The sequence below is a fragment of the Alligator mississippiensis genome, chromosome 2 (assembly GCF_030867095.1).
Source record: "Alligator mississippiensis isolate rAllMis1 chromosome 2, rAllMis1, whole genome shotgun sequence".
In the NCBI taxonomy this organism is placed as follows: domain Eukaryota; kingdom Metazoa; phylum Chordata; order Crocodylia; family Alligatoridae; genus Alligator; species Alligator mississippiensis.
In genome coordinates this window covers 125,967,132-125,985,703 of record NC_081825.1, presented here as the reverse complement: position 1 = coordinate 125,985,703, position 18,572 = coordinate 125,967,132, and the positions used below count along the sequence as shown (strand labels likewise).

Here is an 18,572-nt window from a genome sequence, read left to right as displayed (position 1 = left end):
CTCCCTCTTACTTGTTAGTGGGAAGAAGTCAGGCCCTCCTCAGCTGACACTGACCCCATTGGCCCAGCATCTGACGGGCAAGACGTGTATACACACGTGTGCATGCACCTATCTATAGATATCTACCTTCAATACTACCAAGCGGCCCCTGTGGTTCACTTGGCAGGTCAAATCACACTAAAAACGTGTTACACAGTTCACACCATGCATCCATTTCCATACCTGAACCCCCACCCACTGCCCTCCTCAGAGGGCCTGCCCCTGAAAAAGTCTATGCCAGGCCCCTCTCCACCAGATAATCTGTCGTTTCTTTCCCATCCTCTTCTGTCTTCCTGTAGTACCACTTCTCCCCTCCGGCCCCATGGTTCCCGTTCAGGACGGTCTGTTCCTGAGTTTATCGCCCCGCAGGGCCCTACCCAAAATTGTGAACCTTCTCCCATTAGCCAACCCGTGGGCTAGTCCAAGAAAGTCTGCACTATATCTGCCTACATTTGTGAAGCTCCTCCCATCATGGAATCAGAAAATTAGGGTTGGAGGGGATCTCAGGAGGTCATGTAGTCCAATGCCCTAGATCAGGTGCTACCCAGGAAACTACCTAGTTGCATCAGTGTGCTCTTGGAAATAAGCGTGTTCTCACATTGAGGTGACAGGTTCATAGCTGACATTTGATATTTGCTCCCATTTTCTCTTCCTACTCCCTTGAACATCACCCTTTCTGAGGTGCTATTTCAAGGCTGAAGCGGAATGGGAATCGGAGAGGACAGCAGTACATGGGCTGAAATGTCAAGCTGCCATTGAAGGTCCATGATCACTAAGTGATATGCTGTCCCTAGGCTTTTAAAAATAAATCATTATATATCACTAAACTCATTAATGTTCAAATGGATGGCCCTCATTACAGTCCTGAACAAAAAAATATGGATTAATACACAACAGACCTTTCACAGGGCATGAAATGCTGAGTGATTAACACCTTGTACTGCAGAGACTATTTGTTTTGTTTTCTTTATTTGTTCTTTCTTATGCATCTGAGGTTACTGTTCTTTATGAAACAAAATCTAGAAGTCCTTTGCCCCTGTCAAAAATGATTTTCTATTTGCTTTTTTAAACTGTCAGGGAGGCCTATGCTTTCTCTTTAGGGAGATCTCTTTGGGAGACAAACTGAAGAAACAGGAGGCTGAAACTTAAGATCAGGTCTTACAGACATCAGCATAACTTAAACTTGCTAACTGTGCTATGCTACAATTTCAAGTACTTGAACACAACCTCTCAAAGTTACATTTACTTTTGCTTTTGGTATGAAGTGCTATGTACGTGTGCATATGTGAACAAAATTAAATTTTATTTTGTAAGCAGTAGTTACATTTTAACACTGAAGCTGTTGCTCATCTCATCTGTTTATGTTTGTTAAAATGGAGCTTTTGTTACAATTTTCCTTAATACCATTCGGAACATTTTTGCAGTCATGAATTAAACATAAATCCAAAGCACTAAAGCTCTCTTAAATCATCTTCAAAAATACAAATGTACGTGTTTATAAAAATATGCTGTCAAAATTTGCTTTACCTGTGGCAGGTTAGGTACAGGCTGATGTTGTGTCAGGGTTGAGGCTAGTCTTATGTAAAGTTTAGATTTATGGTTGTATGGAATGTTTTGGATAGGGATGATCCTGCCTCAGGCAGGGAGTTGGACTAGATCAGTGGTTCTCAAACCTTTTTTGTACCAGGACCCATTTGTAAACATTGATGGCCAGTCCTAGCCCAGTGTCCCTCACTCCTGACCCACTGCCCCCAAGCCCCCAGTGTATGGGGCAAGAGCTGGGGAATGGAGGATAGGGGGCCCCAAGCAGTCCCTTGCAGGCTGGAACTCTGACAGCCTGCAAGGGAGAAGCCACGGTTTTCCAAGTTTTTCTCCTTTAAAGGAGAATCCATTTTTTAAAGTTTTTTTTCGTGACCCTTTCATATATTCTTGTGACCCATAGGTTGAGAAATGCTGGACTAGAGGACCCTTCCAGCCCCGCTTCTCTATGATTCTATGACCAAAAGAATGTTCAGCATTGCAAAAAAAAAAGATAGGGTCAATGAGCTAGGGGGGAAAATCAGAATAAACTTATTCTGCCTCAACTTAAATATTACTTTAGAAGATAAAGAAATTTAAAAATAGCAAGTTCATTTATAAACCCTAGCAGTAATGTGTGAGCTAGTGTGGATGTCAGAGGCAAATAAGGCCATAAATCAATACAAGCAAGACAGTTATGTTTATAAGTTTAAGATACAGATTTTTAAAGACCAAACTTTTAAAGATTAAACTACAAATTCAAATGTTATTTCCTTCTTAAGGGGTTTTTGCTTGTAGCTGTGTTGGTCTAAAAAGAGTGACTGCACCCAAAAGCTTGCTAAGAACTTTTTTCCAACTACTCAGTTGGTCTAATAAAAGATATCACATCTACTCAAAGAACCTTGCCTGCCTATTTCCTTCTTAAGACATGTGAAAGTTGTATATTCACCAAGGTAATGGACAGCCATCCAAGTAAATGGTTTAGATCCCTTACAGTGAATTTTGTCAGGGAGTTCAGGAACGTACTTCCTGTAATAGATGTTACCTGTGTAAAATGTGCTAGATTTTAATATAAGGCTTTTTAAAAGCTTTCTTTCCAAGATATTGCTTTTGTTCTTTTAAGGTTGTTCTGACTGTTAGTATTGTGCTAGTTTACAAAATAGCTATAGCTATAGAATATTCAATATGCAGACACTGATCTAAGTTGAGGCCAAGTAATGACTGGCTGGCTCAAAGGGAACACAGAAAGTCCTTATCTCCTTCCTCCTTCCCCTCTACCACCACCATTACAAGTGCAATGCCTGATTTTGACCCAGCTCTTTCAAAATTGCTTAATGTTCTGCCTTGGCAACCTGTATCTCAACTAGTGGGACAGAAGGGGGAGCAGCATCTTCAGACCCATTCCTCCTCTCCTTGTCTTGCCTTGCATCTTCTGCCACATTAGCCAGTGGAGCTGAGCTGGCACATGGAAAGAAGTAATCTGCCAGTTATAGTTCTAATTTACTTGACTTTACACTTGCATTCTTTCATTCCCTTATAGGAAGAAGAGAACCACAGACCAGATTCTGCCTAAATCCTAAGGAAGTGTAAGAGTGTTCTGCCCCTGAATTTTTGGCAAATCATAACCTGGGCCTTTGTTAATGCTCCCAGCTTCCTAGAAGAGTTTTCATAGACTTAAGTTTGGAATCGCAGGGTGTATTTAATAATTGTCACAAATAAGTTCCAGCCTGATAATGTAGTGATGGTTAAGACAAGATAAGCACAGCTGCTATTATATTTTGAGTAGTAGTAGAGAATTGGGTAGTAAAAATGATGTTTTTAAGAAATAGGAACATTGTACAGAGTGCACCTATCATACCTCTGTATCTTAATTAAAGTGTTGGCTTGTAATCTTTAACTTAAATCTTTAGAAAGCCAAGCGAGGTATCTTGCATTTGAAAAACAGTACTTCTAAAGGTTTTAGCTTTCTCCTAAATTCAGTATTCCTTTACTTGTATTGGTTTAAGTAAATGCCTTGCTCTGGGACTTGAACCCATGTTGAACTTCTGCCTTCCTGGGGAGAGTGTTACCTCACATACCTTCAACTTAATTGACAACTTGTTGACCTTTAAGCATCTTGAATGGTCAGCTCACAGCAGGGAGGGAAACTGGAATCCTGCTTGAGGAGCCTGATTAACACAATAATCTGAAGAACATTTCCATTTTTGTCATCCTGTTCTATAGATGGGGCTTCCTCTGATGGTTCTCACCATCACCACCATTTCCTTGTATATTGTTTCGCAGTATTGGCCATTGGCAAAGAGATGAGAAGCCTTTTATATGGTGATAGCTACTACCTTAAATACTTAAATCTTTGTGATAATTTCATTTTCAGGCACTTCCTACTTTTTTCCAAGCTGTTCTTGGGAACTAGCCCATTGGAAGTAAAGTACTATGAAAAACTGGTGATTTTTTTTTCTAGGTTGGGGTGTAGAGGAAAAGTGACCAAAGTGATTTGGAGTTTAAACAATATACAATATATTCATGTCTAAAGAGACGTTGTTTGGCGTTGTAATCACATCAACCCATGGAACTTGCTCGGTTTTCTCTGGTTCTATTTGTAAATGGGTTAATCAAAGTATGAGGTGTTGAGATCCCTCTTTTTCACAGCCTAACTTAATCAGGTCCTAAATAATTTAAGAAAAAGGAAAATACTAAGTTCTTCAAATAGTGTATGTCTACAGATTTGCAAGAGTATTCCTCATTGAGCCCCAAAGTGTGGGGCTCTAAATCTTTGACAGAAGGTTAACACTGTCATAAAAATGCATTGTATTATGCTCAGAACGTCTGATTGGGAGGCTGGGAATTTTCGCTTTCTTTACTGCTATAACAATTGACAAGACTGTTTCCTAGATGTTTTAACCATTTAAACAAGAGCCATTGTTAGTTTTTTTCTGTGAATGCCCCCAGCTATACACATGCTGCTTCAAGTTGCATTGCCTCCTAAGAATTAGTAAATTATTCTTACATTTTAGCATCAGACCAGAGACTCATGCAGCTAGAATCTCAGTATAAAAAAGCAAAACCTCTTTTATGAAATCAGTGGAACAAAAAGCAGCATCTACTGCTTAGGATTTGACCTGTGGTATGTAGTCTACCTAGAGATGCGTGCAACGCGTCCTGTCTCTTGTCAGTGTAGAAGGGCTAGTTCTGAAGTACAGCACATTATTGTTTCAATTCTCTTTGTACTATGTTGGGAGACTTTGGCAAAAGAGGACATCACCTTGAGCCAGTCTTTCAGACCTGCCAAATCTTGCTCATTTAATTTTAGGTGAATTATTAGACCCTTTCCAAAGTGTTTCCTTTAAAGTATAATTGTAATTATTAAGACATGTACCACCATCCTCAAAAAATTTTAAATCTCTGTCATTTAAATGATTGCTTCCTGACAATATTGCTTGCATGATGGCTCATAAAACTAAATGCCACTATGAATCTTGTGACTATAAGTGTGATTCAAATACTGTTTTTTCGCAGCGTGCAGAAGTATCTCATTAGAAGGAATAAAGTAGTAAAATATTACTAACATTTGAAAAATGAAACGGTTAAAATCATTGTAGAAAAACCTACAGCAAAATACTTTTGTGGTTAGAGTACAGGTTTGGGAGCTACGAGTTCTCGGCTGCTGTGTGTCCTGGTACAAAGTACTTGCCATCTTTGTGTCTCTTTTTGGCAAGTATTGTTATTGTCTGTGAATCTCACAGGAAAGATAGGGAAGCTAATACTAACATTCATAAAAGCTCTTAGAATTATTGGATGGATGCAACAAAAGTGCAAAGTAGTGTTACCTACCCCTGTTTTTGACTAAATTCAGTATAACTTTCAGATGACAGAATGACAGGCATGGAGACGGAAACTGCAAGAGGCAAAGCTGTAGAAGAGGAAAGCACTGAACAGAAAAAAGAACGGGAAAAAAAGAAGAGGTCAAGAGTTAAACAGGTGCTGTCAGATATAGCAAAACAAGTGGATTTCTGGTTTGGAGACGTCAATCTTCACAAAGACAAATTCCTCCGAGAGCAAATAGAAAAATCTAGAGATGGATGTAAGTTTGCTTTAATAATTTCTGCTTTCAACCCTAACCTCTAGTGCTGATGACACTATAAATTACTGCTTTGTGTGTGTGTGTGTAGCTGCTGGGGAGAAACAGGCCCATGCACCAAGTCATAATAAAGATCTGGAGGCTGGGTTTGTGAGAGAGCTGTTTTCTTTCCCTTTTCTGCCAATTATGATAATGCCTTTGGAGCATCTTCATGGGTGAATATATGCAGTTCTTATGGTTTTGTTCACTTTTTTTTGTTTTTTAAAACCAGTAAAAGTGTAAGAGCACAATATCTTCTCATTAGTTTTTCGTTTATAGTATATCTGATATGGGATAGTAAGAGCTGTCACTTTGCTAGCATGCAACAGAAAAGAAAACCTCAACAACAAAAAAGAAATTAAAAAAAAAAAAACAACACAAAGAACTGAATAAAACCACGCTGAGACTGCCCAATTCAAAATGACATGGCACCTGGGTCCAGATCTGACCTGCAGGCAAGCAGCTGAGCATAGGAAGAGGGACTATTAAGACTTGTATTATTTCTTCTTTATGATTTTTATTTGTACAGTTTGTTTCACATTGGGCAAGGGAATAAGATTTCACGCTTATTTATAAAACTATATCTCAATGTCTAGAGGGCAGATCATACTTTAATATGACTATTACATATTATAGTTGCTATATATTTATGGTACATAACATAATAAATAGCACTAACTTTTTAGTAAATAATGAGCCCTTAGTATCAGGGGGTGATTTAATATCTACATTATAATGATGTAAACGTGTTGAATATTTTTGAAGAATGTAATTATTACTTGACTTTACAATTTTTTTTTTAAACTGTCCCAAATTTTGGATTGGATGTCTCAAAGAATACAGAATTAGGTATTCCAGCTGTATTGTGTATGTGATATCCTAATTTTGCGATATTAGTACAAATTCAAAAGTTCTCTGATATTTTGGAAAGGGGTTGTAGATATCCTTCTACACAGGATAGAATGTCATGTGAATGTACAAGAGCTACGTGAAATTATATTTAAAACTGTCCTCTAGAAAGTCACATTCCTTCCTCTTTTTTGGGTGTTAAAATTAAAAGAGGGGGAAAAAACAGCTGGTCAGTTTTTACCAGGACAAGTATAGCAACAGTTTGGCAAATTTCTAGCAGCATGACTCATTACTACTAACTAAAGGGAGTAAAGACATCTTTTGTAATGGGAAGATTGTGTCAAACACTAATTAAGTGCTTGAAGGAAGGCTTGTTTTAAATGCAAAGCTTTTGCATCATAAAACCACACTGGCAAAGGGTTTTTCTTTCTTTCATTTTAGACACAATGGTTACTAGTGGGGACATAAAGGGGTGAATCAAAAATCCTTTGGGAAGAAATTAACACAAAAAGAATTTAGACATAATTAAAATTTGAGTCTAACTTCTAGGTGAATTTTGACAACATCATTCTTTTATAAATCCCTGTTGACACCCAGAATGGCTACAAACCACAGATAGGATCTTACAACATATACTCATGGAAATAGTTCTAGTGCCCTCAATGGTATTTTAGAACATATAAGTGGTATTGATCTCTTTTTCTTTTTAACTTGCTCTGTTTTAACTACTTCACCATTTTTCAGATGTAGACATATCACTTCTAATTTCTTTCAACAAAATGAAAAAATTGACTACTGATGGAAAGTTGATAGCCAGAGCAGTTAAAAGTTCATCAGTTGTAGAAGTGAGTCTTTCCTTTTTTATCTTTTTCATGAACTTTTCCATGGGAGGAGTGGAAGATAATACTGTAAAATATATTTTCATACTTTTACTTTTTTGCTTGTAGTTGGATTTGGAAGGAACAAGAATTAGAAGACGCCAGCCATTGGGTGAGCAACCAAAAGACGTGGATAGTCGTACTGTATATGTGGTAAGGCTGCATCTGTTGCAACTGCCCTGTGTCTAAGGTTATCTTAGTTTCGTAGTTGTTAGGGGCTGAATGGGACCTTTACAGATCATCAGGTCCAGCCCCCCCTGCACTTGGGCAGGAAAAGGCTACTGGGATCAAATGACCCAGCAAGGTGGGAATCGAGACACTTTTTGAAGATCACCAGGGTGGATGACTCTACCACCTCTGGGGCAAACCCTGGGCACTCAACTTGTAAAGTTTTTCCTTATGTCTAGCCTAAAGCGATCTTTGATCAGTTTGTGCCCATTATTTCTTGTCCTATATGATTAACGTCTGTGGAGAGTAATTTTGAATTTACATCTTTCTAGAAGTCTGAGAGACATTTTAGTGGAGCTAAAATTAAAGTTCTCATTTTGAGATCACAGCAGTTTTGGTCAGAGGAAATAGAAAAAATCATAAACTGCATATTCTGGTATAATTCAGTTTAACAGCAGAAGGAGAGCAGTGGTGTAAGATACAAAAGCACATCAGATGTCACTTGGTAATTTAACTTTTATAAACTAATGTTAGCAAAAGAAAGAAATCTGTTTTAACATACAAAAGGGGTGTCTATATTGGAGAACATGATAAGTATTGGCTAAATTTCAGCTTCTCTAGTTAATATCATGAGTGGAGTTACATCTTTGCAGATAAATGCTTACTAAGTTTCTGATTTTTGACAAAGCTACAGAATGATAACAGCTTGATCAGACAATGAGGAACTAGATGAATGTGACAGATAATCTAGAAGTATTTACAGTTTAGTTATATAGCAGATGTTAAAATAGTATTTCCCTGCCACTGGTGCTGTCACCAGTGCTATAGAGTGGATGCTAGTATAATCAATAGTGAATAATAGTAGAATAATCACTAGTGTTTTTGTGCATTGCTCACATTAAAAATAAAAATACAAAAACGCTCCACACTAATGTTTCTACTGTGGAGCTGTAATCTTGAGAGACTTTCCAAAACAAAACAAAAAAAACCCTTATGAAACTGGAACCAGCTCTAGGGATCTCTTCATCTTTACAAAGGTTTTATGGTTAATATCAAAATATAGAACATATTTGGAGCTATTGGAAGCTGATTTTTTTCCCCTCAAATCAACAGATTTTTGTGAGACAAATATTACCTTATGGGAGAAACCTCATAATCACGACAGAGGTATTGACATGTTTAAAGCACTGTAGCCTTTACAGATCAGTAAATAGCTTGGGTTGCTGTCATCATTAGGCTTTGTTGAACAGCTCATACTGCTTTCTTTGCTTTCGTTAAGATTCATGTGCCACAATTCCTTAATGCAGTTCTAAGATTTGCTCCTTCCAGAACTCTTCAGATATTATTAAACTTCCCATCTTATCTTTGAGGGGAGGTATTTCCATTTCAGTGAATTAGTTAGCCTTTTGATTTACAGTAGTTGTTTAAAAAAAATGAAGAAGAGAGAAATGGTGTATATTCTATCAGTCACCAAATTCCCAGGGATCTTATTTGGCGAAAAATTGGCACGTTTTTTCTCTCTCTCTCTCTCTCTCTCTCTCTCTCTCTCTTATATGTGTGCATAGGAGAGGAGAGAATAGAGATAGGAGAGGCCCAGTGGAATCTAATACTAATCTAATACTAATATTAGATTTCACTATCACTGCGGAAAAAGGAAGCTGGTAGGAACTGAAACAGGCCAACTGCAGACTTGCAGAATTTGAAGGTTAACATTCTCAATCCAAATCTATCACCCAGGTGACTGGTTAACATCTAACAGTAGATCACCTCTGCAGTTGATCAGTTACCATACCAGTGCTTATCATAAAGTTTTACAAATTAATAAGGCTCAGGTTTAATTTACCATGGGTTTTTTGCTAGCGCTCATTCACTTTTTGTTTGCTGAATGGGTTATCAGAAGTCATAGATTTCTATGCTGTTGACTGATTGCCTTAAAACAGTGAAACTCTGGATTAGCTGAAGAGTCTTCAGGCTTGAAATTGCAAAGATTTAGATCTTGGTAGCTGTCACTGAAAGCAGGTAATTAACATATATATTGAGTGTACACCGTGTCTATGCTATACTGATGGTAATGTTTAATTTCTTCATAAATATTAAAAACTACTACTACCCAATTAGAGGTTAATTTATGACTGCAAAACAGGGGTTTTTTTGCTTTTCTTTTTTAGGAATTGCTTCCCAAAAATGTCAACCACAGCTGGATAGAGCGGGTGTTTGGAAAATGTGGCAATGTAGTGTATGTCAGCATTCCACGTTATAAGTCCACTGGAGACCCAAAGGGATTTGCATTTGTTGAATTCGAAACAAAAGAGCAAGCGGACAAGGCTATTGAGGTAGAGTGTGGTGTCTGTACTGGCGTATTGGCCATTCAGTTTCATAGAGAGCATTCTTTATTGGTACAAATGGCAATGACATTGTGGGGGGGCAACCAGAAGTGACACCCTCAGCCTGGAGGTGGCACACAACAGATTGGGGAGCAGAAGAGAGACAAAAAAAAAAAGCAGCAGATAGGGCAAGAAGCAGAAAAGGAAAGCAGCAAATTAGAGAGGGAGGAAGCAAGAAGCAGTGACTATTATTTTCACAAGATGCAAAACGTATTCATTTAGTTGAATTAAGTACAGACAAAACTGGATATTCCTTCCACTTAGTTTTTGTTGGACACTTCTTTTACTTCTTTTGAATTCAGGCCTATTTTGATAGCAGTAAAACAGAACTGAAGTGCCGCCTCAGATCTCATTGGAAGAGGATAGTGCAGTTTTAGTATCAACTCTTATCTTAGCATTGTGATGTGGTCTGGAGATGTTGTACAAATTATTCAGTATGTGCATATTGTTTTATAACACCACAAAAGGGTAAGGTAGTAACGTTGTACTGCCCTAAAGAACAGAATCATCTGAAACTGAGCTCAATCCTCACATGTGGGACCAGGCCAGGGCATCATGGGGCCCCTGGAACCCAATCCCAGTGGGCAGAAGTGACATAGAGCCCCAGGGTCTGATTCAGCTGTGGGCTGGCCATATCCCCCATCTGGCCTGTGGGGCTGAGTACCCACCACTTAGAGTAATGACTAAAAAGAAAAGGTGATCCTTTGATGGATTTTTCCAGACCATCTCTCTCTTGGTAGGTATAGTGGCAATATAATTGGAGGGAGGGATTATTCCATTGTAAATAAACAGTTTTTTAAACATTATTTTATAATTTTGTCCATGTTTTCAGTTTTTGAATAATCCACCAGAGAAGGCACCAAGAAAACCTGGGATATTCCCCAGAACAGTAAAAAATAAATCTGTTCCTGCACTGAATACAAGTGATTGTAGTGTTGTAGGTAAGTATTATTTAACTAGTGAAAAAACTTTTGTATAACATTCAACTAAAACATTTTTTAATGTCATTTTTCCTGCAGGTCTAACCCATTCATATTTAAAATCATTAAAACGAAAGCTTTTATTCATTTTGTTTTCCTTAGCTACTGTGGGTTTTAAACTTGAAAATAAGATTCAGAGGCCAGAAATTTCTGCCTCTCCTTTTTCCCTGGAATAAGAGAGAAAATTTTCTATATTGCTAACCAACAGCAATGTTAATTGTTGTCATGCTAGTAGAGCAGATTCCAGAATTTACAGTTAATCATTGTTTTTCAAATACTGTGAGCAAAGGACAAGTTTGACATGGTTAGTATAAAAATATTTAGTTCTGAAAAAGGGTACAAATTATAATGGCAAAATTACATTTACAGATGAAGGCTGCTCAGGCAGACCCCTCAACCTTATGAGACAGAGGGCAGCTGTGGCCTTTTTTCTTACTTGTGAACTTATTGGCCATAATTCTGAAATTAGAGAAATTTCCTAGAATTTTACATTCTTGGTACCTTAGGCATCTATATTGTTTTCAGAAGTTTTAGGGGCTTTGAGCACAGTCTTCATATTATAATTTAACATGCTTGCCAACAAAAATATGAAAGAATTACAAAGAGAAAACCCTGCCCATACATATGAGACCTGGTTCTGTAAATAATCTCTAGGTTACTTTTTAATCTATTTCTGGGAGCATAATTGAAACTTCAGGTCACTTGCTTATTGTGGTTTGTTTGTTTTTCCTTTGTGCTTTTAAGAGTCCTGTGCTCTGAATCAGTTACAGTGATCAGTGATTACTGAGGACTCCTTCTCTAGTGTTATCTAGTCTTTCACGTTTTGGTAGCAAACAGTACTGAGCATCACACCCAACTTTCTCACATTAAAATACTTCTCTTTTTATAAAATTTGATAGGAACCATAGGTCTTTGTTAATAATTTGTGATAGACTCAGTGAGTAGATGGTAGTTTCTCAGTATATTCCAAAAGTAAGCTTCCCCTTTGATAAGCCACATAATTTAAGAGAGCCAGCTCTCCTATATGCTAGTCCTTTCTGTATCAGTTGTTCCTTGTCTTTCCTGACAATCCCCCAAAACAGTCAGTTCTGGTGCATGGCATTTGAAACTTGCAAATATTGAGGAATAACAGCATTTTTTAAAACTTCAGTTCTTCATGGAAAACTGCTGATTCCTACTTTAATAAGCTGTTACCATGTTTTTCTAATTCAACAGAAAATATTCCAGGAAACTAATTATCAACCTACATGTATAAGACCATAGCACCTCTGCATAATGGGAAGTCTACTCTGCATTTTATTTCCTTCCCTCCCTGGAAAAAAAAACCCTAGAAAAACCCTGTGGTGTAATGCTTTGCCTCTTTGTAAAAAAGTGCAAAAATGTCCTGCAAAGTGACTGTTATAGGAGCTGAAAATGGAATTTGGGGTTCATACTCTGATCAGATCTCATACCCTGAACATATGAAAGTTATACTAAGCCAGTTAGGACAGTTGACTTTAATCAGGAATGGGTAACTATTGTCAACGAGTATGTTTTATCTCTTTATACAGAGGAGAAGAAAAAGAAGAAGAAGAAGAAATCCAAAATGAAGAAGGAGAGCAATGTACAGTCAGCTGCAGAGACGAAAGAAACAAACATGGACACTGCGCCAGAACAAATAACAAAATCAAAGAGGCACAGGACCACATCTGACTGCTCAGAAATGGAAGGATCTGAAGTCCATAAGCAACCGTCTAAGAAAGAGAAAAAGAAATGGGATAGAACAGAAAGCATAGAGTTACCTGAGGAAAACAGGCCAGGGAAGAGAAAAAGAAGCAGCTCTGGAGATGCAGAGGCAGTAAGTGCAAAGGTCAAGAAAACTGCTCAGAAAGATGAGGTTCATTCTATCACAGAGGATACGACAGAACTTCTAAAGGATTCCAATGGTAAAAAATAATTACTGATTTTCATTTACCTTCATAATAGCAAAATCAAAGCAAAGATAGGTTTTGACAATTTTCCAAAGATGATACAAAGTACAGTTACAGAAAAGGAAGATATGAAAATGGGAGGGAATGTTTTGAGCAAAAAAGAACTGTGCTCCTAGCATCAGAAATGTTGTTAGGTTCTCAGTTTAGGGGAGAGAGATTCTGAAAACCCAGTTGTTTGTGGCAGATTAGAATTTTGGATGTGTTAGTACAGTGGTTTCAAATGAGTCCGCATAACCCTGAGGATATAGACAGTGTACCAATGGATACGTACGTAAATATTAGTGATGGCAGTGGAGCTTCTGATTGGTCCATGTCTGGTGAGTAAACTCTCTTCTGCAGCCCTTTGAGATTCATAAAATTGGTGTCCTGGTCGTCTTAAGATCTTCATCAAGCCAAAGTGCTGAGACCAGACCTAACACTGACAGCACTGAGTTCAGCAGAAAACTATGGCCACTTTCATTCAAAAAACACAGGAGGAAGAGGAAGCGTGCATAATGGTGTCTACCATGTAATGAGCATCTAGAGGTCAATGTGTCCCCTCTTTTCCACTAAGTGAAAAATTGGAATCTATAATCCGTGTCACCCGCTTTGCAGGTGACTGCTCTAACCACTAGGTAGTTACAAAGGAGTTGGGCGCTAGCATTACACTGCTACCACCTCCCTTTCTCAGATCTTCAATAAAAAAGCATTAGCTATCATGAGTATTCAAAGGGATAGCTTAGGCCACGGGTGACCAGAGTTACTCGCCCTGGGAGCCACATCTGATCCTCCACAGAAGTTCAAGAGTTGGGGGCAGAGGAGTGGGGGGTGCTGAGTGACTGAGAGTAGAGGTTACCACCCCTCCCACCACCACCATAGCGTTGAGCCACTCCGAATTTCCCCATGGGGAGCAGGCCCTGGGGTAAGCAGCATGGCTGCAGCCCCTGCTCTGGTGCCTGAGTTGGCAGTCCCAGGAGAAATGGGAGCACCACAGGTACCGTGCCAGCAAGCCACATGTGGCTTGCAAGCTGCAGTTTAACCACCTCTATTAGGCACCTAAACGTGAAGACCAGTTACTGCCTGTGAATCCCAGTCTCCCATATGGGCACTTAACTCTGACCTGCAGTTAGACACCTAAGTCTGGAAGAGGGGTGGGATTTGAAATACACCACCCTCTTCAGCATTTCCTATCGAGTGAGGTAGGGATTCCTTACTCAGCATGAATCCCATTTTGAGGGGTCTAATTTCACCCCCATTCAGAGTATAGATAACTAGGTGCCTAGCTAAAGGTTAGACATGGCAGAGCTGAGCATGACCACACCAAAGTTCTTTTTGTAGGTTTGACTCAGATACTGTGCTGATGGGTACAGAATAAGAATGTAGATAAACACAAGGCCCTTCCAGCCTTCTCTATGAAATGATAAAACTGGATTAAGGTCAGAAGAAGAGGGCTGGAGACACTAGCTTCTTGCTGAAGATAAGAAAGATAATGTGATATGATCAGTGACATAAAAACCTATATTGTAGTCGCATGCAAAGATGACAGCTCCGTGGTTAGGGGTCCAGTAGTACCCAGACCTCAATACCATGGAAAGTGTTGATTAACTTTATTTAGGTCAAAGGGCTCATGAAAGAAAATAACTTTTCTTCAGAATCCTTGCTTAACAAAAATGAGAGTAAGGGGCAGGACCAGAATTAGCTGCTGAGGACTTTGATAGCTGAGGGTTTTATCAGGCAGTGATAAGAGTCACTTTGTTTGTGACAAGGAGGAGTCCGTTTAAAGTAGAATGGTGTGTTGGGTGGAATATCACCTTTGCTGTATTTTAAGCCTGCTGTTGAAATAACAAAGAGAAAGATATGCCTACACTTGTGATCTTGGAATGGAAAATTTAAAATTGTAAAAGTGGTCCTGGGTACTTCCCAGATCTTATTCTCTGGCCCTTTATAAATTTTGTAGACCATCCATATTCCTTATTACAAAGTAAATAAAGGGATATATTTTAATTGAAGTGTGTTCCATTTTAAACATGGCCTGTGCAAGTTGTATCTAATTATCTTTCTTTAAACTTTTCAATTTAATAGTTTCTGCAGAAGAAGACAAAGACATTGCTGATAAGAAAGATACATCCCTTTCAAAATCTAAGAGGAAGCATAAGAAAAAACGCAAAGAAAGGCACAAGATGGGAGAGGAAGTAATTCCACTGAGAGTACTCTCGAAGTATGTTATTAATTTAATTAGCTTTCAGCGGGTTTTTTATTATTTAACAATGAAATTCAAGCAGAACAATCCAGAATATAGTGATAGCAATAACCCTTTCTGTCTACAATGTATTGTCTGGGAAAGTAGTTTTCTTCCTAAACTCAGCACTTCATCTTTTATTAGAATGAATTCTGCCAAAATCTCACTGAAGCTTATCCTACATCCAGAGGGCCCACACTCTTATTTTGTTTGGACTGTGTGCTATTTGCCAAGCTGGGTTTCTGCTGAATAGGTGTTGTCACTGCCTTAATTTGAAGGCAAGGTAGACTAACCAAAGAGATATATAATATACATATATAATATTATATGCTTTTGTGAGTTGTAGATGGAATTTGTATTAGAGAACTTAAAAGAGGAATGCTGTCTTCACCCCCCACAAGTAATGGAAGTTCAGTCACTGTTTTAGATAGAAATAGATGGCATCTGTCTGTTGAAAGAGTTGTCTAAAGTGCTGTTTCTTCATTCAAGCTAAGGACTAAATTCCATTTACAACAGTATTCTTCCACTAAGATTGGAGGTGAAGGGATAGGATTTACAGCAGTGTTATCAAGATTGGAATTTGGTCCATGTTTCTTTTTCCCTTTTAAAGTCATTGAAATACCTAAGATAGCATTTAGATTTAGAATTTGCATACCTTCAAGTGTTTGATATTTAACTTTCAAGGTTTTAGTTTATTCCCTTTAGGCAACCATATTGCCACAAATATGTAGGAGACTTTTTTCATGTGGAAAGTGAGTAATTCAGGGGTCAGTTATCCCTGCAGGCTAGCTGTGTCCTGACTAGCTTGTAGCTGATAAAGGTTCAGAAAATATTTTTTTTATTTAACTTTGTAAATTTACATATGTCCATGTCAAGATCGTAAATGTTTCATATATTTGTAGACTCAGCGGGTACAAAATTTGGGGGAGTTGGTAAAGATATGTTTTTAATGGCATACTTATATAAGATTGTGATTATTTATAAAGAATGTTATATTTGTAGACCCTCACCCAGTACTCCAAAATTTGGGAGAATTGGTAATATACTTGTTTTTGATGGCATGCTTGGAGCCCTGGTACAAGTGTACCCCAATCCCCCTCCCACTCTGGGCCCTGTGAATATCAGATGAGGCAAATAAATTTACACAAAATGTCCCATGAAAATCAAGCTGCTGCTCTTTTTACATGACTATATACCACTAGTTTCTAATATATCATACTTTATTTTGGAACATGCAAACACGGATCAACATTATTGCCAAAAATTTAGCTACAGATTTTAATTTTAATGCATCTTTTCAGCATTTGAGAGAATCTCTCACTGTCTCCAATAACACACTGAATTACACTGAATTACATTTTGTTCCTTCCAGTTTCTGTCCTTGTGTGTCTTACAGTCCATCACCATTGCTAAAGTGCAATTCCAATTTTGACATAACAGAGTTGCATATTAGCAACAGTAGCAGCCTGTAGTTGAAGATATAGAATTTTACATTTAAAAAAATTTAATGTTGCATCATTGAATCTCATGTAGCAAGGTAAATTATCTGCTGCTGGGTTCATGTTCTCAGTAATTTAAAATGTCTTAAGTAGAATAAACATGCATCTCATTTTATCATTTTCTGTAGGAGTTATTAGGATTCACCACAACTAAAACATGGAAGCACTTACTTTTTCAAGCATCCAGCAAGTACCTCCCATGTTAAAGTAGAGGGGGTCCTTTATAGTGTAAGCTTGTGCTGTGTATGTGACCCTGAATACCTATAAATCAACACCTTCCAGAAGTGTGTATTTACTCTAGTGAATTTATGTATAATATCCAAACCATTCTTACCTTATGTGGGAAGGATTTAATGAGAATATTTTATGTTTTGGTTGGGCATAAATACTGTGCTACAAATTATGTATATTCTGTGGAGAAGGAAATATTTGTTTTACATGTTGAGAGAGCAGGATTCACCAGCACCAAAACATGGAAGCACTTACTTTTTCAGAAACAAAGCAAGTACATCCACATTAAAGTTCTGGGGGTCCTTTAAGCTGAGACTGAAGGCAGTTATACTGTAAAAGTACAAAATGAAATTCTTATGTGTAGAGTATTATCTAATGTTTACCAGTTGACTGAAGAAATCTTGAAAGGTTCAAAAGTTGATGTTTTCTGGAATTTGGACCATTTTCTTACATTTTTTTCACATTTTTCTTGGTCTGTGAGCTGCAGGTCTTAGATATTAGGAACTACCACCACCACTGAAACATGGAAGCACTTACTTTTTTTAGGCAGCAGGTACCTCCATGTTAAAGCAAAGGAGGCTGTTTAAAATACCAGTACCATATTGGAAATAATTTTTCAATAAACAGAAGAGCAAATCACCCTGTAAAAATAAAGAATTTAGCTAATAGTTAGAGCTTTGTTGCATGATGAACATTTTATAAGCTAAGGCTTTTTTTCCTCTTATACTATTTGTTTAAATCCTGTGACTAAAAGATGGAGGCAATGTTCATTTCATGTTTTTCCACCTGGATATTCTAGGACTGAGAACAGGATTTCACCTCTACTAAAACATGGAAGCACTTACTTCTTATAAGTCACAGAAAGCACCTCCATGTTAAAGTAGAAGGGAAACCATACTTCATTTAAATCACACTGTTAGTTGTCCATTTTGTTAGCATGCCATGTCCTCCTGTATCAAGAGAAGGGGAAAAAATATATAGTTCCTTTCATTATTGTATGGAAAGGCATTTTTCAGAACAGTAAGTATTGTGATGATTTTTTAAAATATATTTCTATATAAAAATAGCTGATTATATATATACACACACAGACACACACTGTCTAGCATAGCATTCTTCCCAAACCTTAACCCATTAAATGATCACACCCACAGACCCGATCACTTGCCTGGCTCTTTCCCATGGTCTTCTCTTCCTTTGCTTCTCTTCCTCTAGTGGCTTCTCAGGCTTCTATTTATACCATACCTTACTATGGTGTGGTGTTGCCTTTTTATCTTAAAAGAATCATTACATGGCTCTTTTGTTATTTTAATGTCTTTGCTCTCTGAGAGAGTATGATCCTGGCTGAGTCTGGATGCTTTTTTGAAGTATATAGTTGTCAATGTTAACAGCTAAAACCATTACCACAAGATATCCTCCTCTGTAAAAAATCCCCTATCAGCTTGTTTGATAGCACAGATTAGGGTAACAATGAGTCGTTCTCACAGTGGCACTATAGGCATTGTGTTTCTGTAGAGCAAAGCTCTAGCTGTTTGCAGAAACATCTTCATGTTAAATGTATGTAAATATATAAATTGCTTCCATGTGGTGTTATTTTTTAACTTTAATGCATTTGAATAGCAAGGAATGTTCTTATCTCATTAGGTTTTTGACAAGTTAAACAATTGTTGGTTTTCAATCAGTGATTCTCCTGGAGAAGAAATGACTAATTCTTAATAAAG

The 18,572-nt window shown here is 37.7% G+C and overlaps 1 protein-coding gene across 2 annotated transcripts in view; it reads left to right on the top strand.

Annotated features, from left to right (window-relative positions):
- The window catches only part of LARP7 (La ribonucleoprotein 7, transcriptional regulator), a 33,092-nt gene that overhangs the window by 407 nt on the left and 14,113 nt on the right, over positions 1-18,572 (top strand). Inside the window, exons 2-9 of one of the 2 annotated variants that reach the window (XM_006271530.4) lie at positions 3,098-3,143; positions 5,423-5,638; positions 7,268-7,368; positions 7,471-7,554; positions 9,738-9,902; positions 10,786-10,894; positions 12,484-12,858; positions 14,965-15,100. In XM_006271530.4, the coding sequence (XP_006271592.1) occupies positions 5,431-5,638; positions 7,268-7,368; positions 7,471-7,554; positions 9,738-9,902; positions 10,786-10,894; positions 12,484-12,858; positions 14,965-15,100 (1,178 nt within the window). In that variant the 5' untranslated portion in view covers positions 3,098-3,143; positions 5,423-5,430. The remainder of the gene's footprint in view (positions 1-3,097; positions 3,144-5,422; positions 5,639-7,267; positions 7,369-7,470; positions 7,555-9,737; positions 9,903-10,785; positions 10,895-12,483; positions 12,859-14,964; positions 15,101-18,572) is intronic. The other variant, XM_014597868.3, reaches the window with a different exon arrangement.